This window comes from Bubalus bubalis, chromosome 1, assembly GCF_019923935.1.
Source record: "Bubalus bubalis isolate 160015118507 breed Murrah chromosome 1, NDDB_SH_1, whole genome shotgun sequence".
Lineage (NCBI taxonomy): Eukaryota > Metazoa > Chordata > Mammalia > Artiodactyla > Bovidae > Bubalus > Bubalus bubalis.
In genome coordinates, this window is record NC_059157.1 from 37941349 (window position 1) to 37968272 (window position 26924).

A 26924-nucleotide genomic window follows, 5' to 3' on the forward strand; every position below is an offset into this window, starting at 1 on the left:
TGACAAACCATTAGCCAGACTCATCAAGAAACAAAGGGAGAAAAATCAAATCCATAAAATTAGAAATGAAAATGGAGAGATCACAACAGACAACACAGAAATACAAAGGATCATAAGAGAGTACTATCAACAATTATATGCCAATAAAATGGACAACGTGGAAGAAATGGACAAATTCTTAGAAAAGTACAACTTTCCAAAACTCGACCAGGAAGAAATAGAAAATCTCAACAGACCCATCACAAGCACGGAAATTGAAACTGTAATCAAAAATCTTCCAGCAAACAAAAGCCCAGGTCCAGACGGCTTCACAGCTGAATTCTACCAAAAATTTAGAGAAGAGCTAACACCTATCCTGCTCAAACTCTTCCAGAAAATTGCAGAGGATGGTAAACTTCCAAACTCATTCTATGAGGCCACCATCACCCTAATACCAAAACCTGACAAAGATCCCACAAAAAAAGAAAACTACAGGCCAATATCACTGATGAACATAGATGCAAAAATCCTTAACAAAATTCTAGCAATCAGAATCCAACAACACATTAAAAAGATCATACACCATGACCAAGTGGGCTTTATCCCAGGGATGCAAGGATTCTTCAATATCCGCAAATCAATCAATGTAATACACCACATTAACAAATTGAAAAATAAAAACCATATGATTATCTCAATAGATGCAGAGAAAGCCTTTGACAAAATTCAACATCCATTTATGATAAAACTCTCCAGAAAGCAGGAATAGAAGGAACATACCTCAACATAATAAAAGCTATATATGACAAACCCACAGCAAACCTTATCCTCAATGGTGAAAAATTGAAAGCATTTCCTCTAAAGTCAGGAACAAGACAAGGGTGCCCACTTTCACCATTACTATTCAACATAGTTTTGGAAGTTTTGGCCACAGCAATCAGAGCAGAAAAAGAAATAAAAGGAATCCAAATTGGAAAAGAAGAAGTAAAGCTCTCACTGTTTGCAGATGACATGATCCTCTACATAGAAAACCCTAAAGACTCCACCAGAAAATTACTAGAACTAATCAATGACTATAGTAAAGTTGCAGGATATAAAATCAACACACAGAAATCCCTTGCATTCCTATACACTAATAATGAGAAAACAGAAAGAGAAATTAAGGAAACAATTCCATTCACCATTGCAACGGAAAGAATAAAATACTTAGGAATATATCTACCTAAAGAATCTAAAGACCTATATATAGAAAACTATAAAACACTGGTGAAAGAAATCAAAGAGGACACTAACAGATGGAGAAATATACCATGTTCATGGATTGGAAGAATCAATATAGTGAAAATGAGTATACTACCCAAAGCAATCTATAGATTCAATGCAATCCCTATCAAGCTACCAACAGTATTCTTCACAGAGCTAGAACAAATAATTTCACAATTTGTATGGAAATACAAAAAACCTCGAATAGCCAAAGTGATCTTGAGAAAGAAGAATGGAACTGGAGGAATCAACCTACCTGACTTCAGGCTCTACTACAAAGCCACAGTTATCAAGACAGTATGGTACTGGCACAAAGACAGAAATATAGATCAATGGAACAAAATAGAAAGCCCAGAGATTAATCCACGCACATATGGACATCTTATCTTTGACAAAGGAGGCAAGAATATACAATGGATTAAAGACAATCTCTTTAACAAGTGGTGCTGGGAAAACTGGTCAACCACTTGTAAAAGAATGAAACTAGAACACTTTCTAACACCATACACAAAAATAAACTCAAAATGGATTAAAGATCTAAACGTAAGACCAGAAACTATAAAACTCCTAGAGGAGAACATAGGCAAAACACTCTCTGACATACATCACAGCAGGATCCTCTATGACCCACCTCCCAGAATATTGGAAATAAAAGCAAAAATAAACAAATGGGACCTAATTAACCTTAAAAGCTTCTGCACATCAAAGGAAACTATTAGCAAGGTGAAAAGACAGCCTTCAGAATGGGAGAAGATAATAGCAAATGAAGCAACTGACAAACAACTAATCTCGAGAATATACAAGCAACTCCTACAGCTCAACTCCAGAAAAATAAATGACCCAATCAAAAAATGGGCCAAAGAACTAAATAGACATTTCTCCAAAGAAGACATACAGATGGCTAACAAACACATGAAAAGATGCTCAACATCACTCATTATCAGAGAAATGCAAATCAAAACCACTATGAGGTACCATTTCACACCAGTCAGAATGGCTGCGATCCAAAAGTCTACAAGCAATAAATGCTGGAGAGGGTGTGGAGAAAAGGGAACCCTCTTCCACTGTTGGTGGGAATGCAAACTAGTACAGCCACTATGGAGAACAGTGTGGAGATTCCTTAAAAAACTGGAAATAGAACTGCCTTATGATCCAGCAGTCCCACTGCTGGGCATACACACTGAGGAAACCAGAAGGGAAAGAGACACGTGTACCCCAGTGTTCATCGCAGCACTGTTTATAATAGCCAGGACATGGAAGCAACCTAGATGTCCATCAGCAGATGAATGGATAAGAAAGCTGTGGTACATATACACAATGGAGTATTATTCAGCCATTAAAAAGAATACATTTGACTCAGTTCTAATGAGGTGGATGAAACTGGAGCCTATTATACAGAGTGAAGTAAGCCAGAAAGAAAAACACCAATACAGTATACTAACGCATATATATGGAATTTAGAAAGATGGTAACAATAACCCTGTGTACGAGACAGCAGAAGAGACACTGATGTATAGAACAGTCTTATGGACTCTGAGAGAGAGGGAGAGGGTGGGAAGATTTGGGAGAATGGCATTGAAACATGTAAAATATCATGTATGAAACGAGTTGCCAGTCCAGGTTCGATGCATGATACTGGATGCTTGGGGCTGGTGCACTGGGATGACCCAGAGGGATGGAATGGGGAGGGAGGAGGGAGGAGGGTTCAGGATGGGGAACACATGTATACCTGTGGCGGATTCATTTTGACATTTGGCAAAACTAATACAATTATGTAAAGTTTAAAAAAATAAAATTAAATTAAAAAAAAATAATGATACCATTATAAATTATTAGATCAATCTATATTAAGTACACATTGGAATACAGATAAATATTTCCCAGTATATTTGATTCAGAGCAATTTTATTTAATCCTATCACTTTTTATTTCTTATTTTCACCAGTACCATCATTTCATTTTCCCCATGTAGACAATTTAATATTATTTTAATATCCTCATTCAATAACATTTAAAAATGTAATTTTGCTCTAAATATCTTCAGTTTAGCAATATTAGATATTATGTGGCTTTGATGGTAACTTTAGCACACATATTATCAAGGGCAGTTTTTAAAAATTTGCCTTTCAGTAGCATCCAGTATTTGTTATGTTTATATCATTATATGATTTTATTTGATAGCAGCAAATATGATATTTTTAAATATTAAATTTTAACATTTTTACTTACATTTTTTCCTTGGAGGAGAATTCAGTACATGTAAGCAATGAAATCCTGTTTTCTTTAATTTAAAATTATCAACAGGTGTTGTTCTAGAAACATTCCAAATGCGTAAAACACCCACTTGGGAATCTAGTCAGATCAAAAGAAAAGCATTCTATTAGCACATTTTACTTGAAACATAAAATGCTGAGATATAAAAGTAATAACAAAATTTCAACTTGCCAGATTTTTAACACCACTTACTGACATTCTTCACACAATGTTCTATAATAATACAAAGCAGCAGCTGAAATGATACTCATCCCTTAAATTTTTGGCAGGTTTTGCTATTTTTTTTTTTTCTGTTTCAAATCCCCTTCTAAGCTAAGAAACTGCTTGCTTTTGCAGCTTCCCCCAGAAAAGACAGTTATGATGATTTTATCACAAAAAAGCACCCAGTGACAACGTGCTCTAGGAAAGTCAGTCACAGAAAACTTTCTACCCCCACCATTAACAAACCTTCCTCTCTTGAAACGTTTGTAAACTGCATCCTTGCTCACCTGCAGCCAAACAAGGACTAGCTGATATGCCTGAAGAGTAATTAGAAAACCCCCTGCTTCCAAAATTCCCACCTTAATAAGTTACTCCAGAAACAAGACTGGCAGTTCCTCAACTGATTGCAAAGTTACCATATGACCCAACAATTGCTCTCCTGCATACACAAATTACAGACATGTCTACATAAAGCCTGAACACACACATTCACAGGAGCATTATTCATAACAGCACAAAAGTGGAAACAAGCTGAGTGTCTACCAACTGATTAATGGATGAACAACATTTGGCATATCCATACAATGGAACATTATCCTTCTATATAAAGGAATGAGTACTCATTCACACTACATCATGGATGAATCCTGAAAACTTAACGTTAAATCAGAGAAGCCAGACATAAAAGGCCACACATTGAATGATTCAATTTCTGTGAATCCAGAATATTCACTTTCTGTGAATTCAGAATATGCAAATCACAGAGACAGACAGCAGATCAGTGGTTAGTGTACATACATGTGTAGCGTCTAGGGAGTGTGTTGGGGGGTCATGGAGACTGACTGTTGATGGGTACAGAGTCTATCGGGGGATGAGGAAAGATTCTGGAGGTAAATGGTGGTTACAGTTGTACAACACTGTGAACATAGAAACCTCTAAACTGTACACTTTAACTTGGTGATTTTTAAGATATGTAAATTTCATCTCAATAATAAGGACAGTAATAATAATACATAAAAACAAAATTCCCATGTCTATCATTAATTATATCATGTGTAATTAAGTCAATTAACATATATAAATAAGAATCTACTTCCATGTGTAGTTTAAGTGCTTAAAGAAAAAAGGCTTCTTTAAAGCTGCTGAAAGGATAAAGACTCTTTTGTCTTTTATGTTAGACTTGGCAAATATGGGAAGTGTTTATACAGCAGCCGAAAGTACTTGGTTTCTCTGAACCTATGTGAATGGTAAGTCATTTAATTCCCAATGAATATTTTAAATTCCTCATCTTCCCATCCTCCATCACTTCTTAGCTTTGCTGACGGTCTTATAATTAGGAAAACATGACCCAAGACTATCAGTGAGGCTAAGAGACCTCTCATTCATATAACTTGTTTTTCTAGCCAGTACCTTTATTGTCATCCAGCCATGGCTGAAATTGAACTGCTGTTCCCTTTTGTATATACACAAATCCAGACATGCACACACGTGTACATGCATGACATATTCTGCTTTTGCCAGAAACCTGGAAAACTGGGCCTTCTTTTCATTTTTATTTGTCATTATGTTAATGATGCACAATAGAAATAAAAGTAAACTTGGTATTTACTGTAATAAATGATAATATTTGAGATATTAATGTCTTATACAAAATCAGTCAATAAAAGAGTGCAATTTCCCAGACTCAATTAAAGAATATGCACATATTTAAAACTCTGGGGAACAAGGTAAAGTTACCTCCAGTTATAAACATCCCAGGAGCACTGGGAACCCAGGCCAGACACTGCACAGAAGCTGCTGCACTGGGAAAACTAAATGTCGTTATGCAACAAAGTGACTCGGAATCCACTAGGCGAATTCCATGATGCAGATTAGCCACGAGCAGATAGTCAGTAGAGAGTGGGTCCCACTCCAGGGCCGACACGGGGTCCTCTTCATCTGTCCCTTCAAGAGAGTCGGGTCTCAGCACATGCTTCTGACTTTTATTACCTATTCAAATGTAAGGAACACGGTTTTCAACAAAATTTCCAAAATAAGACTAACAACTGAGATCATTTGAACTTCCTCTTTGCAGACCACTGATCCCAAGAGTCCTGGGAATACAAGTGTGGCATTTTTATGTGGAAGTCATAACTGACATGCGAATGAAGGAGAATTAAGAGTTTGTCCAAAGGATGACAGGGAAGCTGCAGTCAATGGGGTCACAAAGAGTCAGACACGACTTAGCGACTGAACTACTAAGGATGCAGCTGGACAGAACTGCCTTGCTTAGGCAATCCCCAGTATCCTGGATGTCTTTCTATTTGCTACTGAGAAGTTGTTAGGGGAAAAAAAGTGGAAAAATAACCCATATGATCTTGTCAACAATTACAATTTCATTAAATTACAATAGCATAGGGGTAGGGAGGTGCTCGGAGAAGGCAATGGCACCCCACTCCAGTACTCTTGCCTGGAAAGTCCCATGGACGGAGGAGCCTGGTGGGCTGCAGTCCATGGGGTCCCGAAGAGTCGAACACGACTGAGCATCTTCACTTTCACTTTCATGCACTGGAGAAGGAAATGGCAACCCACCCCAGTGTTCTTGCCTGGAGAATCCCAGGGACGGGGGAGCCTGGTGAGCTGCCGTCTATGGGGTCGCACAGAGTCGGACACAACTGAAGCGACTTAGCAGCTTAGCAGCAGCAGGGAGGTGCTCACCAACAGGAAGAATATCGTGTTCTGAATAAAAGCACAGGCTTTGGAGCATTGCCTGGGTCCAAATCCTAGTTCCAAGATACTGAATCTCTGTGTGCTCAACTTTTTTATTTTATGGTAGAGAACATGACGACACCAGAGGTCCTTTTTTTTTTTAAGAGTAAATGAGTTAATTGCCTTGAAGTGGGTGTATGATAAACAGCATCCCAATATTTACAGTCATCTGTCCTCATTCATATTATCATTTGCCACATCGTAATTCACTCCTGGCTACCAGAACAAACAGGCAGCGAGAAAAATAGGGAGATGAAACAAATGAAATTAAATGAAGAAAAGGACCAGCAAACAATCCTCTTATTTCTTCCAAATTATATACACACTGGTGATAACGAAAAAAAGGCTTTTGCTGACATACCATACGGAAACTGCAATTAAATGTTCCTCTTGTTTGCAACAGAAAGGCAGTGAAACAGCTAAGTTTAGAGATTACAACCTTAACAGAAGTACCAATTATTCCTAAGGATCATAAACTTTAAAAGAAGTGCTTACTCAAAAAATAAGACAATTGAAAGATACCATAGCTCCTTTCTGCAACGACATCATTACATGCTGTCTTTCAACATATCAGATTATAAAAGCAATATTACATAAGCACTACGCCAACATTTCCAAAAGGAAACAATGAAAATTTGATTAGTGCATATCCCTGGAGTAATACCAAAGTCAATTTAATTAAAACATTTCTAATGATCTGCTTTTGTCCAAGGATATAACCTGAAATAGCTAAAGCAGTAGTTTTCCACCTCTTTTGGCCCTGCTGCTGCTGCTGCTAAGTCGCTTCAGTCATGTCCGACTCTGTGAGACCCCACAAACGGCAGCCCACCAGGCTCCCCCATCCCTGGGATTCTCCAGGCAAGAACACTGGAGTGGGTTGCCATTTCCTTCTCCAATGCATGAAAGTGAAAAGTGAAAGTGAAGTCGCTCAGTCGTGTCCGACTCTTCGCGACCCAATGGACCGCAGCCCACCAGGCTCCTCCAGCCATGGGATTTTCCAGGCAAGAGTACTGGAGTGGGGTGCCATTGCCTTCTCCCTCTTTTGGCCCTAGAATCCCCTATTAATATGAGAATTTTTACATGAAGTCCAATACGGAATAAAGTGGTGTTTTTCAGACCGAAAGGCTTGAAGCCTCAGCTGGACCACCTACCAAGATGTCCCACCCCACCCCTGCCCAACACACACAAAGAAATCCACAGACACACTAAGCAGGGTTTAAAAATCACTGCTTCCAAATGATGGATGAACTGCACTATTGTGGGCAGTCCTCCACGTATTTCTTCCAAGAGAGACAAAGACAGGACAACAGAGAGCTTGAGATCACAGTCTGCTCTGAGAGCCTCGAGGACCAAACAACCATCTGTGGTGACAGTTAGTCGCTCAGAAGGGAAGGGGGACCACCCCTCAGGACAAGACCTAACGCTGCTGGTATCAATGCCAATGCTCTCTGAGTTTCAAACTCACAGTTTAGAATGCAGTGGCAGAACTGAAAAGCAGTGCTTCCTTCATGACCCGTTAGCTCTTGCATATGTAAGGAAAACACACCACAGGGCTATACTAATGTTTTGTGCACATTAATTGCTAAAAATCCTATAGAATAATGAAGTCAAGGAATCTGTATTGGGTTGTTACAGGTTGAATTGTGTCCCTAAGAGATGGTGAAATGTACTAAAATGTCTTACAAATAAAATTTACTTCTAATGGTTATTTGGAATCGGCATAGTACTGGATAATATTTGCACAATTATTGTGCTGTGTGTGTGTGTGTGCTCAGCCGTGTCCAACTTTTTGCAACTCCATGGACCGCAGCCTACCAGGCAACTCTGTCCATATGATTCCCCAGGCAAGAATACTGGAGCAGGTCGCCATTTCCTTCTCCAGGGGATCTTCACGACCCAGGGACCAAATCTCCATCTCCTGCATTTGCAAACAGATTCTTAACCACTGAGCCACCTGGGGAGCCCAAGCACAACTATTATTTAAAAATTAAAACACTATTAACTTTCTATGCCATGTAAATATGAAAATTACATATGTAATTTGAAATTACGTATGTTATATGAAACATACATAAATATGTAAATATGTAATTACGTATGTTAATATGAAATTACGTACGTAAATAAGAAAAATAAAATTTAAGACATCTGACTAAAAAAAAACATTCTTACCTGGCTGAAAAATTGATAGACTTCCATCAATATGACCAAAGGCAACTTTCCCCTTTTTCTGTGTATGCCATCTGAACATGCAGATATCAGACAGGAAGCTGTGGGCGTCTTTGTGCACAGTCACCCCACTGTCTGGTCCTGAGATGGTCCATATGAACAGCGGGCCTCTGTGGGAAGCAAATGCCACAGCATCACCAGCATTCCAGCACCAGCTAAGAGAGGCAGGCGTCCCTGGAATAAATTAAATACAGACACACAATCGAGAGATGTGGCATAAGACCATGCCATTCAATATTATCTGCATCCTACACTTCCAAGACAACCAAAATACAAGGTTATATTCATTATTTAAAAAAAAAATTACCTCTTATTTGGGAATTTAATTTATAAAGTAACCCTATAGACTACAGGGAACATGTGGAGAGTACGTCTATGATGAAAAAGTATACCTAGTTTCTGGTTTAAAACTACTCATGTGATCATATGCTTCACATACTCAAAGAAACTTACACAGTTCTTTCTTTCAGGAAACTATAAATTGGGTTGCCCCAAAAGTTCATTTGGATTTTTCTAACTGGAACAAACTTTTTGGGCAACCCAATATTAAAACAATGAATTCTTACAGTAAGCAATGAAAACTTACAAGGAGTTTTTTTGTGCATAAGACCTACTTTAGGTGTTCTAGGTGTACAAGTTAGTATGGGATACAATTCCAGCTTTAAAGGATATTAAATATAAATTGGGGTTAAGTGTTATTCTCTCAGTTGCATCCAACTCTTTGTGACCCCACTGACTGTAGCCCACCAGGCTCCTCTGTCTGTGAGATTTTCCAAACAAGAATTCTGGAGTATTGTGGCCATTTCCTCCTCCAGGGGATCTTCCCAAACCAGGGGTCAAATCCAGGTCTCTTGCATTGCAGGCATAAGGATTAAATGTATGAAAAGTTAAATGTGCTACTATATGCATTTAATAACAAAGTTAATGCTACAAACTACAGTCTTACCAGGAGTTTAGATTTAAATTTTAGTTTTGCTTTAAATTAAACAAGTCACATTACCTAAGCCTAGTTCTTCATCTGTAAAATGGATCTGACTAAAATGAGCTGACCACCTGTTTCACATAAACGTTAGGGTAAGAAAATACAATGCTGTATATATATAACCCCTTTTAAAACTAAAAGACAAAATACAAAGTTAATTATTAATCTCTTATAATTGTCTCACTGAGAAAATTGCCTCTAATTATTGTCTTTATATTTATTTTTGAATTTTTAATGTTATATTTAAACATAAATTATCTGGTACAGATTATGTTTTTAATTAATCAGTGTACTAAGTCTGATTGGAGAAGGCAGCGGCACCCCACTCCAGTACTCTTGCCTGGAAAATCCCACGGACGGAGAGCCTGGTAGGCTACAGTCCATGGGGTCGCTAAGAGTCGGACACAACTGAGCGACTTCACTTTCACTTCTCACTTTCATGAATTGGAGAAGGAAATGGCAACCCACTCCAGTGTTCTTGCCTGGAGAATCCCAGGGACGGGGGAGCCTGGTGGGCTGCCATCTACATCGCACATCTACATCGCACAGAGTCGGACATGACTGAAGTGACTTATCATAGCAAGTCTGATTATTTCATGAAATTGTGTTTTGGTTTGTACGCATCCACACACAGAACCATGAATCATGACATGAAATGTGTTTCGTACATAGACTTTCATTAGAGAGCTTGGAAAACACTACTTTAAAACCTGAGCTTACTGAAGTATAATACTTTGCTTATTGAAATAAAAATATTTCATTCAATGAAGTAAACCCCAGTTAAGAGATATACCTTTCGTATTGTCAAGTTTAGCAATGACTTTTTGTTCTGCAACATTCCAAATGATCACTAAATTATCGGCACTGCCACTCGCAAACAGGTCAGGGTTATGTGGACACCAGGAGAGAGCTGTGATTGTTTTCTTATGTTCAGACATAATTGCGTGGAGTTTGAATTCATTATAATGGTGATCCAACTAAAAAATATGTAAATAAAACATATCAGTGCTTCTTTTCAGGTAATACACTTTCCATTAATAATCACATCATTTTTTAAAAGCTGCACACACGAAAATGAGTATACCTAATAACAAGATATGAACACAGTTCAAGCTTGGTCTACTTTCAAGTGAATTCAAATGTATTCAACGGAACAAAATCATTCTTTTAAAAAAATAAGAGAGGACTGACATTAAACATATCAATTTTAAAATGAGTAAAAACAAATGTGTATTTAAATATGCATAATTAAGAGATTTATTATATTTTCTGAAGCCCTATCTACTTATGAAGGAAAAATACCTTGGTCTTGAAATAATTTTTCTGCAGTTTTTAAATTGTATTTTAATAAAAAAAATGTACATTAAATAAGCCAACTGCTCATTACTGCATTATTAAGATATGTGAGGTTTGCAGAGCAGTGGTATCATTTGGACCTGTTTTATGTTATTGCTTCTTGGAAAGGGCATTATGTTGTTTTTATATGCAAGTGGACAAAATGAATAGCCTAATTTTCCTATTTCCTTTGCAATTGTGCCATTAATTAGTAGATCAATTCATCTATCATTTTTAACATGTTTATGACAGACTGTTATATACTGTATTTGTCATTTTGTTGAACCTGGTTTTTTCCTTGAACACATAACGAACCTTTCACAGTATTATATGATACTTTTTCAAATCATTATTATATTATCTATTAATGCCACCAATCTTTCTTTAACCATATATTTGCAGTAAAACCTTAACAGCTAACATAGTCTCCTATGCCCAACGCCATGAGCCTGTTTAAAGGTATAAATGCATTTTCTGTACGTGTAGGGATGAACAGGTTTATAACTTTTAAAGTAGTCATTTACGTTACCAATGGTAGATAATGCAGATGTAAAGTATCTAATAGAAAAAACTGCTGTAAAAGCCACTCAGAGGAAGAGTCTATAAATACAAGTGCATGAAGAAGTCATTTCGCATATCAGTGACCCTCTCTGACTTTACAAATAACCCACATGGGGTCTTAAGCGCAATGCAGAAAACTGAACTCAGGAATTTCAAATCGAGTGTTAATTAAATATTTTTATTAACTAAACTGCAGACTTTAATAGCATTTCACTAGCTTTTCAAACTTAATTAAATATTAATCTTATCCGAAAAAATGAAAAATTGAAAAGAGTCAGCATTCTTTTACCTGATAAACATAGATGGCCAGGGTGGCACAGTAGGCAAACCTGTCTCCACTGGCAGCGCACACGTCTCTGTTCCACGGCTGACACCCAGCAGCCAGCAGTCCCACCTGCCTTACCTGGGACATGTTCACCTTGAAAAGCAAGTTCAGAGGAATGCCGGTCATCTCCATTATTCAACAAATCGCCTCTTCGTTGTTTTACATCTGCGTTCCTAAATCCTTATCTCCATGCCCTGAAAAAATTTTCCGCTAGCACTATTCATCTCAGTGTATGCTTTCAAAGAATGGGAGCTGAAATCTCCAGATAGCAATAGACATCAAGGCAGGTCATTTCTATTGGAGAGGTGAGATTATAAAATAAATGACGGCTGACATTTGATCAAGGGCTGGGAATCCCACCAGCAGTGACGGGGACAGAGTGAAGCGTAAAGTACACATTCCTATCCCAAGGGTCTAGTGCCACTGACTTCCCAAAGAGACAGAAATATCCAGAATTTCATGTAAATGTACCCGTTTTTAAATACTGGCAATTCATTCAAGGCAGCAAGTTCAAATGTAAAACACTGTGAGCCAACCCAGTATTGGGAGTGTTGTGACCTCTGTCTCAGAACTTCAGTTTCACATTGCCTCTGGCATCCTTACAAACACTATCTGAGGTACGTAAGACAGGAATACAAGCTGGGTTACCAGTGGTCTTCACTGTGAAGAGGGGACGAAGGAAACTGGAAATCACAGAATATACATCGTTCATATGGCAGGGCAGAGGATTTTAGAGTAAACAAGCCCAGACTCAGTTATGTTAACTCTCATTTATTTAAAAAGCTACTTTCTTCTTTATATCTCTTCTATTTCATAGTTCCACTTCCTGAAAAGATCTCTTTTTTCTACTCGAATTTTTCTCTCTTCACCCCATTAAATTCCCTTATCTGAGTGGAACTAGTAAAGTAAATAATCTGCAGTAAAAATCAGCATGATAAAAAATCTGTGCTTTTGAGTGCTTACAAGTATAAGAAACTGCTACAAATATCTGGTTTCTTCCTCCCCTAATGACACCAAGCATTCTTGATAAATAATAAAAAAAATACACACTTTCCCTTTCACAATGTTACAGCAATATTACTTTTCACTGAAAATATACATTATTTAAACTACATGTGAATTAAATAGGCTTTTATAGTTTATCCTTGGGATGTAAGGTTTGTGTGTAAACAAATTCTGAGTTTATATTTGGGAAAGAAACGTGAGACTGTCCACACCATTTTGCATTCCCAACAGACAAAAATGAGTGTTCCTGCTACTTGACCTTCTCACCAAAGTTGTTGTCAGTGGTTTAGATGGGCCAGTCTAACAGGCATGTAGCAGCATTTTATTGTCGCTTTAATCTGCTACTCCCTAATAGCCTGTGATGCTGGACATCTTTCCATGAGCTTCCATGTCATCTGTCATCTTCAGTGAGGTGTCTTTTCAAGCCTCTTGCCCTTTTATTTTCTGCTGTAATTATTTCTTATATTCTGCTTACTTTGGATTCAATTTGCTCTTCCTTTCTAGTCTTCTAAGGCAGAAGCTTAGATGATTGATTTTGGAGCTTCCTTTTTTTCTAATACATGCATTCAATGCAATAAATTTCCCTCCACACACTCCTTTTCCTGCCTCCCATAAATTCTGTTAAGTTGTATTTTCAGTTTCACTTAGTTCAAAATGATTTTTAATTTCTCTTGAGAATTCTTCTTTGATCCTTATGTTATTTAGAAAAGTGTTGTCTAAGCTCAAAGTACTTGGGGATTTTCCAGCTCTCTGTTACTGATATCTAGTTTAGTTCCATTGTCTAAGAGCAGACACTATTATTTCTATACTTTTACATTTGTTAAGGTGTGATTTTGGTCCAGAATATGGTCTATTCTGTCAATCTCCCATGTAAGCTTGACAAGAATGTGTAATTTGCTATTGATAGATGAAGTAGCTGATAGACATCAAATTACATCCAGTTGCTTGAAGGTGTTGTTGAGTTCAACTATGTCTCTACTAATTTTGTGTCTACGAGATCTGTTCTATTCTGACAGAGCAGTATTAAACTCTCCAACTATAATAGCTGGGCACAGATGAATATCCCTGCTGTATCTGACTTTGGTGCTGATCCTTATTTAATCTCTTTCAACTGTGCTTTTGTTTTTTTGCTTTTTAGTGTGCCGTGTAATTTTTTGTTGACAGGAGAACATGATGTCACTGTTTAAAAGAACTGTGGTCAGTAGTAGGTCTTTAGTGTTGTGATGTTAAGATGACTCTGTAGTCCCATGATTGTAACTAGTTCTCTGTCTTCCAATAAGCCCATGCCCATGGAATGGTAATTTCACCAGTACTCTTGGAGATTTTCCTCCCCAAGGTGGGACAGGATGGTTAGCAGGGGCTGGCTATTTCCCTTCTCCCAGACAGGTTGGGTGCAGATATAATCTCTGCAGATCAGGCTCTGGTAAAACAGGACAGCCTTGTTAAGAAGAAGGATGCACTGACATATTTCAAAACAACTCCTTTTCCTCTCCCCTTGCCAGAAGCATGCAGGGTTCTTTCTCTGATATTTACTGTGAAAACCTAGTAAAGGTCCTGGAGGCAAAACTTAGAAAAGCCTGGAGGCCTCCTTATTACTGGGTCCCCCAGGAGTTTTTAACTCTGGGACTTGACACACGAGCCTCCAGCAAGTCACCAGTTATCGCTGAGGTTCTCCACTCTGACTCTGGTTCCCACGGAGGTTTCTGCAGGTGGGTTTCTGCTCTGGCGCACTGTGATTCTGCCCATATGCCTATCTCTCCAATTTGGGGGCAGCAGTTGGCCTGGTGACTTCAAATCTCTTAGAAATCTAAGAAGGAGTTGTTGATTTTTCAGTTTTCATTGTTTTGTTTTAGGCCACAGTGAGGAGTTCTGAGGTCCTCACATGCCAAACTAGAAACGATTAAGTCCTTCCGCTAACTCTTTATTAAAAAAAAAAAAAATCACTTCTAAATCCATGCTAATATATTTTTACTGTATCATGTATCTTGATTTACTTCTTTTTAGTTCCTAAATTCAGGTAATATAAACATTTCAATATTTTCATACAATTTGGTCTGCTGTGGTATGTTCCTGGGCAGCTTTTACAAGTCTTATTATAGTCCAACAACTTAAATCCTTTAGAATTCAGAGTTGAAGAACTTTTCCAAACCAGCCATCAAAATAATAAACAGGAAAAAACAAAATGGCAGCTTCTTTAAAAAATTAGGGTTTTTGAATGAGATATTAAAAATCATGCATCATTAAAGATATGAATACTATCACATCTACAAATCTAAATTATGTATTTAAACTGCTAGTATTTGAAACTTTTTTGTTATTTTTCAAATGTATCATTTTATATATATATATATATATATATATATACACACACACATATATCTCACTTTTATTAAGTGTTATCTACAATTGCTGAAGAGACAAAGTGTCCAGAAGCTTTTGATATTATGGTCAGCATGAAAGGTTACACAGTTAGTTATTCTGCATCACTGAAAATAGAAAACATTCAACTGAAGGCCCGTGTCAAAATACACATTTATATTTTAAATATAAATCCTACAAAACATGCCACACATATAGGTAATCCAATATATTTCAAATGTATGTGACAGGTAATTTTATATTTCTGATAAATATTATGTACTCTTTTTATCTGTACTTAGGAATATGTTGCATTTTTATGTGAACCACCAAAGTATTTCCATGTCCATCCTAAACATGTACTGTTTCAGAAGACACCGTCTTTTTGGCCCAGAAACAAAATACACACTGTAAAGATGAAGTCAGTTCGCCGAATAATGCAGGTTTACAAAAGGATTCAGGAAGAAAGCCTGAGCACTATCACCTCACAAGCAACTGACAATGTCAGCAGTCTGGCAACTGCAGACCGGCAGAAATACTATTTTTATTTTTTCAACCTAAATTCTATTTTTTGTTTCAATCTTGTATGAAACACATGACACATACATTGTAATTACAGTGAAGGGTAAGTGTATAAAACACAAAAAAAACAAGTTATAAGAATATACTTGAATTAGATTTGTATAACAATAAAGCTCATCTCTGCACAAGCAAGATTACAATATAACATAACCATGAAATTTAAATCTAGCTAGAGTTACAACACTGCCAAAAATAGTTATAAAACATTTTGATATTTGGCAAAACTAATACAATTATGTAAAGTTTAAAAATAAAATAAAATTAAAAAAAAAAAACTAAGTTAAAATCCAGTTTATATACATGTGCCATTTTTGTAGAAATATGTGTTATGCTATAAATATTAATTATATCAAATTTATATAGCAAATCAAATATATTTGCTATCTTATATGGAATGTATTTATACCAAATATATACATTTGACATTGAATATATATTGACATCAAATATATTATATTTTGTCATATATATTTTGACGTATAGTCATATAGTTCTATATTTGATATCAAATATATATCATATATTTCCTATCAAAATGCTATATTTTATGTCAAATATATAAATATCTTTGATATTTTATATCAAAGTGTAAAGGCCAATTTAGTGATCTTAAGATAAAACTCATATTTGTATGTGATTTTTCAAACACTCATTTCTAAATTATAATTTTTTTCTTAAAAACCAACTTATCTTTTCCAGTAAACATTAAAAAACAACTATGGAAAAATATGGCATGCTGAATGCTGATTAATAGGGTATATATGCACATACATATCATCTGAAAAATTATACGGTGGAATTTTAGAAGAAATTAAATAATCATGTTTCAATTTTCATTATTTATAATAAGATGTTTCATTGTTATCTAAGTCTGTATAAGAACAGATTAAAACTTGACCCAAAGCTCAAACTCATGAAAAGGATATGGCAATTTTAGGGTTGAACTACATCTACGTATGAGACCAGGTTATTCTTTTAACATGTCTCAGAACAATAAATTCACTAATAAAGGCCAACAGTGTATTAAAGGGCAGACTGGAGTTATGGTGGAGAGAAAGATTTCGAATCTTCACAAAATCTCCATGAGCTGTCTTAAAATCACTATAAAGGAACACATAATTTTAGTAAAACAAAAATTTTTTTTTAAATCAGCCACTCCCCTCGACCCCCACAATTAGACTATCATCCCCTTTCTTTTCCACAGAGGAATATACAGTCTACACCTGAAGAAGAGTCTTCTGTCTGAACATCCAAAATGCACTGTTATTACATTTAAAATACACAACACACAAAAAAGATGCTAGAGTCATAGTCTGTGTACACGTCTCCGTGTGTGCGTGTCTGGGTGGGTGGTATGTGCATGTGTCCAGTGCAACTTCAAATACTACTATTAAACTCATACACTGAAACATTTTTATCATTTATGGGTAAGGCTGGAATTCAGGGTAGTAAGCTACCCACTGACTCTCAGCCTCCCTTATGAAGAATGCTTTAGAATCCACAACGCGAGGATTATTCTCCAGAGTTAGATATTTATTGGCCCCAGAGATGTTTACCAGCTTGTTTCACAGCTGAAAAAGAAATCTGCAACAAAAAAACCCAAGAGGCTTAAACTGCTGAGGATTTATAATTAAAAAGATAAATTAAAAGACATAAAGTACTGAGAAAATATCTTTGATTGATGTGATTAGGATAGCACCCTGAAGAAGTAAGGAGAAAGGAACATTCAGTACTGCGTATCTTTAGTAATATATGTCCTCAAACCACTGGAGAAGTAAATGGCAACCCACTCCAGTATTCTTGCCTGGAGAATTCCATGCACAGAGGAGCCTGGCGGGCTACAGTCCATAAGGTCGCAAAAGAGTCGGACATGACTGAGCGCTAACACTGCTCGCAAACCACGGTGGGGAAAAGCTGGTAAAACTACACGAGGATATTGTCTCTTTTGTTCCACTCATGAATGAAAAGTAAAATCCACAAATTGCCTTCATTTAAACAATCAAAGAATCTTTCATTTAAAAGGCGAACATAATCAAAGAGAAATCCTATGCTATTCTAAACTAAATCCATGTTGATAAGGTATCTAATAAAATGGCAGTTTTCTGCCATTGCAATAATAGATCAGAATAGCTATGCTATGCAAAAGTTGCCATAGTAACAATGCAAATCCTTTTGAAACATAATTAATTGCCTGAAAATTTATCAAATGGAACATGGCACTCTTCTTCAGAACATTTTTTTCATTTTCTTTTACAATATTATTATAATACATGGTATTAGCACATTTCTATCATGAAATGTTTTTCCTTAAGTAAACAGACTTTCTTGAAATTATTTCTATTTTCATTCATTAATCTCATTAGAAAGAATTCTGTTTTATCTTTAAAGCCTAAAGACAATCTGAAAACATTAAGAATTCATCTGAAAACAGGATAGAAAAAAACACCTCTCTTCAATATATAATGATGACTATCCTTATATATTATCTTCTTACCTCTGCTGTTCAATCTATCAAATAAGCATCTTATTTATCCTCAGAATACTGCACTGCAAAAATGTCCACAATATAAATGACATAGAAATACAGCTGCATGAGAAGTAAAGCAAAAAAAAAAAATCACAGAAAAAATTATAAATACAACATAAATGTATCTTACTCTTTGTAGTCCTTCATACCAATCATCTTGCTCAAACCAATGTGAAATGTAAGTCATCCAAGCCATAGAATGTTTCTACTTTAATCAAGGCAATTGGAAACCAGCATCAGAACAGTCAGCACCTAAAGTAATAACAATGCGTTTCAACCAAACGGGTTTACCAAACTCTGTCTCGTGAAATGTTGCTCAGCATAAGAAGCTAGAAGTACAAACACATTTCAGCTGCAACAGCTTTAAGAATTTAGAAATAACAGTATCTGTAAAAATAATGCTAAACCAGAACATGCAAGCCTATAGTCAAATAAGAAATAAATAATAATTATGTCATATAGTACGAGCAAATGCTATGTCAAATATTTTGTTAGGCTTTCAGTTTTCAGTCTAAAAAACATCTAGGATTTAACTTTTGCAAGAAAGGTAAACTATTTCTAAAAGTAATCAAGTTAAAAAGTAAGGAATCCAGAAGAAAACACAAAACAACAAGAAACAGAAAATGTGTTCCATTCTTAACATCAGGAGTTGGATATAAAACTAGATTAAAGCCCTCAGGTTAAAAGGGGTACAATGACAAGGCTGATCCTGTATTTCCACCTGCTGGCACCGTTGAGAGGAAAGCCAGTTAGCTGACTGCCAATTACCTAAGTGTGTCAAAAAGTTAAGCACATCACCTAACAGAGTGCAGAGCAAACAAGGGAATTCCAAAGAGTGAGGAGCCCAGCCACTGGAGAAACCAAACAGACCAACGGCTTCACCCGTGACAAGGTGTGGGCAAGAGAGGTGAAGCCACCAAAGCGGGTAGGAGGGAATCGGGTAACATTGTGATGTTCAAGTCTTCAAGGCTGATGTCAACTAGAAAATCAATTTAGAACAACCGGAGGTCCCTGACGTTCCAGCTGAGCTGCCCTTGCCTGGAAGATTGCCTCAGGCCTCAATGAGGTGCTCAGGAGAAAGAGGAGGGCAAGTCAGACACCATCCCCGAGCGGGCAGGGCACTTAGGAAGCACTCGGCCGCAGGGAGCTGACAGGCATGGAACTCAGCCTAGGTCTCTGAAGCCTCCTCTCAAATGAAGCACAACCCTTCAGCTAGGAATCCTTCAGAGAGGAGACACATGCCCTTACTCCCAGGGACGATGAGCAGGGAGTAAACGCAAACTTCACGTGCCTCTGGGGAGGGACAGACGCCCCCTCCCCAAACCCCAGAACAGGGAGAAGGAAGAAGCAAAAGCTGCCAGCCCTGCCCCGCCTGAGGCGGGCAGCAGGAAACTGCCACAGGCTCCCATCCCGAACCAAGACAAACCCAGACCCCTCATCGGAGAGGAGCAAAAGCGTTCTCTTACTCAGCACCCACCGCAGGTGCCAAGTGGAGTCTGGCTGCCTCGGAGGAGGGATGAAGTCGGGGAGACACACAGTCCTCTCTTAAAAACCAGATTCCCCCCAGTCATGGAGATTAAAAATCATGGGATAATCACACACAAGGGTGCTACACAGGAATTAAAAAGAACTATACACAATGAAATGAATGAAGCACATAATGTAATTGGCCTGAAAGTCACACATAAATATCACAGGATTCTGTTTATAAAAGTTTAAAAACAAACAAGGCGAATCTACGCTGTTAGAAGTTATGGAGCATTTTCTTCAGGGAAAAGGAAGTCATGACGGATAGGAGCCATGAGGGGGAATACCTAGGATGTTCATGGTATTTCTTTTATGCTCATTATGCTAATGTGCAAATTTGCGGCTACACAACAGTAAAGTTCACATTTCTGCTGTCAGGTATACAATCTAAATAAAGAGAAATTATACACTAAAAATCCACAGCAGTGCTTTCTAGTACTAACAAAACTAAGAGGGGAAAATAAACTGAAATGAATTTGTCCACAAGTAGATAGGTATTGTATAACTAGGCTATATTTTCTACCATCACTCAGACATTGTCATTTATCTTTTTATTTCTCCCTGGAGTTTTCTGCCCCATTATGGGCCCCAGTCATTATATTTCATAATGTGTTAAGTCTCTCTCAGAGACATGCACTAATATTTCTTTAACTCACAAGTAGTTTTAGAAGCAAGATTAGGGACAAAAAGGTGAGGAAGGCTGTGACAGGAATAATCTCAAAACAGGAAATATGTGAAGACCAGAGTCTACTAAACAAGGGGCGGGGGAATGAGATGGGCTAGATTAACGACGTGGATTTGGGTCCACAGGAAAATCAACAGAGTCTGATGACCTGGCCATGACTGGTTCACAGTGGATGCCATGCCCATAATAGATCCTCTCAGTCCTTAATTCCCACTATTCCAAAGGAGTGTTTCCTGAGCAATCTCTCCCAGCCGGCTCCTAAATGCTTTGAGATCTGTAGAGACACAGCTCCCATCCCAGCATTTCATGCGTTGACCAGAACTTCCAAGATATTAAATAGCTACACCCTAAGAAGCTGTGAAGAGAAGTGAAAAGCAAAGGAGAAAAGGAAATATATACCAATTTGAATGCAGAGTTCCAAAGAATAGCAAGTAGAGATAAGAAAGCCTTCCTCAGTGATCAATGCAAAGAAATAGAGGAAAAAAATAGAATGGAAAAGACTAGAGTTCTCTTCAAGAAAATTGGAGATACCAAGGGAACATTTCATGCAAAGATGGGCTCAATAAAGGACAGAAATGCTATGGACCTAACAGAAGCAGAAGATATTAAGAGGTGGCAGAACTGTACAAAAAAGATCTTCATGAACCAGATAATCACGATGGTGTGATCACTCACACTCACCTAGAGCCAGACATCCTGGAGTGTGAAGTCAAGAGGGCCTTAGGAAGCATCACTACTAGTGGAGGTGATGGGATTCCAGTTGAGCTATTTCAAATCCTGAAAGATGATGCTGTAAAAGTGCTGCACTCAGTATGTCAGCAAATTCGGAAAACTCAGCAGTGGCCACAGGACTGGAAAAGGTCAGTTTTCATTCCAATCCCAAAGAAAGGCAATGCCAAAGAATGCTCAAACTACCACACAATTGCACTCATCTCACACGCTAGTAAAGTAATGCTCAAAATTCTCCAAGCCAGGCTTCAGCAATATGTGAACCGTGAACTTCCTGCTGTTCAAGCTGGTTTTAGAAAAGGCAGAGGAACCAGAGGTCAAATTGCCAACATCTGCTGGATCATCAAAAAAGCAAGAGAGTTCCAGGAAAACATCTATTTCTGCTTTATTGACTACGCCAAAGCCTTTGACTGTGTGGATCACAATAAACTGTGGAAAATTCTGAAAGAGATGGGAATACCAGACTACCTGACCTGCCTCTTGAGAAACCTATATGCAGGTCAGGAAGCAACAGTTAGAACTGGACATGAACAACAGACTGATTACAAATAGGAAAAAGAGTACATCAAGGCTGTATAATGTCACCCTGCTTATTTAACTTCTATGCAGAGTACATCATGAGAAACGCTGGGCTGGAAGGAAGCACAAGCTGGAATCAAGATTGCCGGGAGAAATATCAATAACCTCAGATATGCAGATGACACCACCCTTATGGCAGAAAGTGAAGAAGAACTAAAGAGCCTCTTGATGAAAGTGAAAGAGGAGAGTGAACAAGTTGGCTTAAAGCTCAACATTCAGAAAACTAAGATCATGGCATCTGGTCCCATCACTTCTTGGCAAATAGATGGGAAACAGTGGAAACAGTGGCTGACTTCATTTTTCTGGGCTCCAAAATCACTGCAGAAGGTGATTGCAGTCATGAAATTAAAAGACACTTACTCCTTGGAAGGAAAGTTATGACCAACCTAGACAGCATATTAAAAAGCAGAGACATTACTTTGTCAACAAAAGTCCATCTGCTGCTGCTGCTGCTGCTGCTAAGTCGCTTCAGTCGTGTCCGAGACTGTGCGACCCCACAGATGGCAGCCCACCAGGCTCCCCCGTCCCTGGGATTCTCCAGGCAAGAACACTGGAGTGGATTGCCATTTCCTTCTCCAATGCATGAAAGTGAAAAGTGAAAGTGAAGTCGCTCAGTCGTATCCGACTCTTAGCGACCCCACGGACTGCAGCCCACCAGGCTCCTCCAGCCATGGGATTTTCCAGGCAAGAGTACTGGAGTGGGGTGCCATTGCCTTCTCCACATAGTCCGTCTAGTCAAGGCTATAGTTTTTCCAGTAGTCATGTATGGATGAGAGAGGTGGACTATAAGGAAAGCTGAGCACTGAAGAATTGATGCTTTTGAACTGTGTTGTTGGAGAAGACTCTTGAGAGTCCCCTGGACTGCAAGGAGATCCAACCAGTCCATTCTAAAGGAGATCAGTCCTGGGTGTTCATTGGAAGGACTGATGTTGAAGCTGAAACTCCAATACTTCGGCTACCTGATGGGAAGAGCTGACTCATTTGAAAAGACCCTAATGCTGGGCAAGATTGAGGGCAGGAGGAGAAGGGGACGACAGAGGATGAGATGGCTGGATGGCATCACCAACTCAATGGACATGGGTTTGGGTCAACTGCAAGAGTTGGTGTTGGACAGGGAGGCCTGGCGGGCTGTGGTCATGGGGTCACATGGGGTCAGACACTATTGAGTGACTGAAATGAACTGAAATGAAGAACAATTTGAAAGGTCACCCTTGAACAACAACAAATCAATATGGCTGACAACAGCCTTCAGTTATCCATGACTCTAATCACTAGTAACAAAAGGACCGTCTAATATTTGTCTCTTTAGTTTGGGTCACATGATGTTTTTAATGTGTAAGAACAACAACAAAAAAATCTTAAAATAATCACAATATAGTTTCAAGATAACCTGGATAAATAAAGTTACCAAAGTTGATGAAAGAATGAGAAAACCTAAATAGACTGAATTTGAATATGAGTGTAAATTTAAAACTTTCCCACAGACAATCTCTCAGGTCCAGGTGATTTTTGGTGAATTTTTACAAATATTTAGAGAAGAAATTTTACATAAATTTGTTAAGAGTATAAGAAAAAAGAATCACATTAATTCTTTATATCCTGCCAAAAACCTGAAGACTTTATAAGAAAGGAAATTATAGAGCTATCACTCTCATAAGTTAAATATAAAAATCTTAAACAAAGGAATACAGGTGTAAGATGTTAATGGATTAGAAGATTTAATATTGTAAAGATTCTCTCAGATTTAATCTAGACATCATGTTATGTATCACAGTCATCATAGTCAATAATTCTTTTTAATGCATTATTGAATCTTCATCTCCTGAAAATTTAACCAAAATTCCTAAATCGAATTTCCAAACTGACCTAGTCTAAAAATAAAAAATGACTCGCACTAGGGTAATTTAATAAGTCTAAAATATCCAGCACCTGTTTAGTTTTAAAAGTGTGTAATGGAGTTCCAAGTTAACTGTTACTTGATTTTCTAAGAAAGTCTATTTTGACTAGTTTCTTAAATGTCTGTGCAAATTCAAAGAAAAACATTTTAGAGCTCTTTTTTTAATGAAAGTGATTTTTTTTTAATGAAAGTCAATGCAGCAGAAAGAGTATAATAAACTCTTCAAAATATCTGTATTTTTAGCCAGTGGTACATTTCCTTGTATAAAAATCACCTTGGTTTTTGCTATTTCATAAGACCTAAAGTCAGTGAATTCTAAATGTCCGCTGAAAAACATGTGGTAAAACGCAGACGTATCTAGCATTACAGAAAATAATCTTAGCAATAAAGAAAGTGTATCCACTGCTATATTTAAAATGGATAACCAACAAGGAGCAACTGGACAGCACAGGGAACTCTGCTTAATGTTAGGGGGCAGCCCGGATGCGAGGGGAGTCTGGGGAGAATGCATACATGAACATGTACGGCTGAGTCCCTTCTGTGTTCACCTGAAACTATCCCAATATGGTTAATTGGCTATAGTCCAATACTAAACAAAAAATAAAGAAGAAAGTATATTAGTGAACATTATATTTGCATAAACATTTTTAAACAAAAAACACTAGGACTTATTTTTTCTTTACATTAGCAAAGGCTGCCCATCCTTTCAGCTCACACTTTACCTCTTGCCTGGAACGTGGAGATGAAGGCTGAGGGCAGAGAGGATTATAAGGGTGCAGAGTGGACCTAAAAGATGGTTAAAAAGGGAGGTGAAGAAGCCAGATCCCCGGAAAATTGCTGGACTTCCTACCCTCCAACCTTTTTCATTTAATTGTTTGTTTGAGCCATTATTATTTTACATTTCTGTTACATGCAACCAAACCTCAGGCAGGCTTTTAGAGTACATAATTTCAAGTCGTATTTTAGAAAGCAGAACTAGTTAAAATAGTCAATAATGTCAGTTAGTTATAACCTTTATAATTCCTTGTCTTATACAATTAACTATCATGTTTTCACCCCTACATTACTAAAACTCAGTCTTTATTATCTACAGAGCAGAGAATATTAAATTATTCCTATTCTGCCTCACCCAACACATTATTTGCGTATGCACCTACCTCATTATTTTGGAAAAGGAAATGGCAAACCACTCCAGTATTCCTGCCTGGAAACTCCCATGGATAGAGGAGCTTGGCAGGTTACAGTCCATGGGGTCGCAAGCGTCGGACACAACTTAGTGACTAAACCACCACCTCATTATTTAGTGAAAAATGTATTTATCCAGGTATATCTGATGCATCATTTTATTCCATTCATTTCAGAAAATATTTAGTGCATAAATATAATGGCTAGGCACTAATGCTAGATGAACAAGAAAGAGAAAAGAGGAAAACACACACACACACACACACACACACACACACAAACTGTTCCAAGAAGCTTACCACACTGGGAGAGCTACACACAGCAACTTCCAATAACCAGTCCATCGACCATCTTTACCCCCAACTACCCACCAGATGCCCTCTATACAACTGCTTTGTTGAAATCAGAATCCAATATGGGTCCATGCATTCAATCTTGCTATTAAGTTAAGGTCTGTTCATCCTGAACAGTGCTTGTTATCATGATGTGAACTTGCTGAAAAGCATCTGCTAGTTGTCCTACAAAATACCTTATCTTCTGGATTTATCCGACTGTTCTCTTGTAGAAAATAACCTATATTTCCTAATGAATTTTAATGAATGCCAATTAAGCAATTTTGGCTGGAAAATGTATACATATAATTTGTATCTACATATACTTATAAATCTATATACTTACATTCACAATAAAAATAAAAGAATACACATCACAAGGTTAATAACTGGCTATTTAATAGTAGGAATATGCATAGTACATAATGAGAAATGTTGGGCTGGAGGAAGCACAAGCTGGAATCAAGATTGCCAGGAGAAATATCAATAACCTCAGATATGCAGATGACACCACCCTTAAGGCAGAAAGTGAAGAGGAACTAAAAAGCCTCTTGATGAAAGTGAAAGAGGAGAGGGAAAAAGTTGGCTTAAAGCTCAACATTCAGAAACTAAGATCATGGCATCTGGTCCCATCACTTCATGGCAAACAGACAGGGAAACAGTGGCTGACTTTTTTTTTCTGGGCTCCAAAATCACTGCAGATGGTGATTGCAGCCATGAAATTAAGACACTCCTTGGAAGGAGAGTTATGACCAACCTAGACAGCATATTAAAAAGCAGAGACATTACTTTGCTGACAAAGGTCCGTCTAGTCAAGGCTATGGTTTTTCCTGTGGTCATGTATGGATGTCAGAGTTGGACTATAAAGAAAGCTGAGCACTGAAGAATTGATGCTTTTGAACTGTGGTTGTTGGAGAAGAGTCTCGAGAGTCCCTTGGACTGCAAAGAGATCCAACCAGTCCATCCTAAAGGAGATCAGTCCTGAATATTCATTGGAAGTACTGATGCTGAAGCTGAAACTCCAACACTTTGGCTACCTGATGGGAGGAGCTGACTCATCTGAAAAGACCATGATGCTGGGAAAGATTGAGGGCAGGAAGAGAAAGGGAGGACAGAGGATGAGATGTCTGGATGGCATCACTGACTCAATGGACATGGGTTTGGGTGGACTCTGGAAGTTGGTGATGGACAGGGAGGCCTGTTCATGGGGTTGCAAAGAGTCAGACATGACTGAGCGACTGAACTGAATAGTAGGGAACGTATTAGTCCTTGGACCTATTTACATTTCCTAAAATTTTAATAATCATTTTTCAACCCATCCACTCATTCCAGAAATATGTACTGAGCACCAAGTAGGTGCCAGGCAGGCACCGAAATAGAGCACCCTGCAAAACAGGTATGAACCCTACCCTTCCATAGTTTATATTCTTAAGGAAGAAATCAGAATGAGCAAAACAAATAAGTAAACGGTGACTATTACAAGGTAGTTTGTGGCTCGGAGAAAAAGAACGCAGGGAAGAGCAAGACAGGTTCTGGAGATGAGCTGACACCATAAACTTCTAAAAGTCGGTGCAAGGAGGCCCCACAGCAGTAATGCTGAACAAGATCTAGAAAAGAGAAG

The 26924-nt window shown here is 37.8% G+C and overlaps 1 protein-coding gene across 4 annotated transcripts in view; it reads right to left on the minus strand.

Moving 5' to 3' along the window:
- WDR17 (WD repeat domain 17) overlaps nucleotides 1-26924 on the minus strand; it is a 71024-nt gene that overhangs the window by 36987 nt on the left and 7113 nt on the right. For 3 of the 4 annotated variants that reach the window (XM_044938648.1, XM_044938666.1, XM_044938668.1), the window contains exons 2-7: nucleotides 18500-18621; nucleotides 11862-11990; nucleotides 10470-10653; nucleotides 8638-8868; nucleotides 5455-5706; nucleotides 3472-3594 (exon numbers count right to left, since the gene is read on the minus strand). In XM_044938648.1, the coding sequence (XP_044794583.1) occupies nucleotides 3472-3594; nucleotides 5455-5706; nucleotides 8638-8868; nucleotides 10470-10653; nucleotides 11862-11990; nucleotides 18500-18565 (985 nt within the window). In that variant the 5' untranslated portion in view covers nucleotides 18566-18621. The remainder of the gene's footprint in view (nucleotides 1-3471; nucleotides 3595-5454; nucleotides 5707-8637; nucleotides 8869-10469; nucleotides 10654-11861; nucleotides 11991-18499; nucleotides 18622-26924) is intronic. The other variant, XM_044938656.1, reaches the window with a different exon arrangement.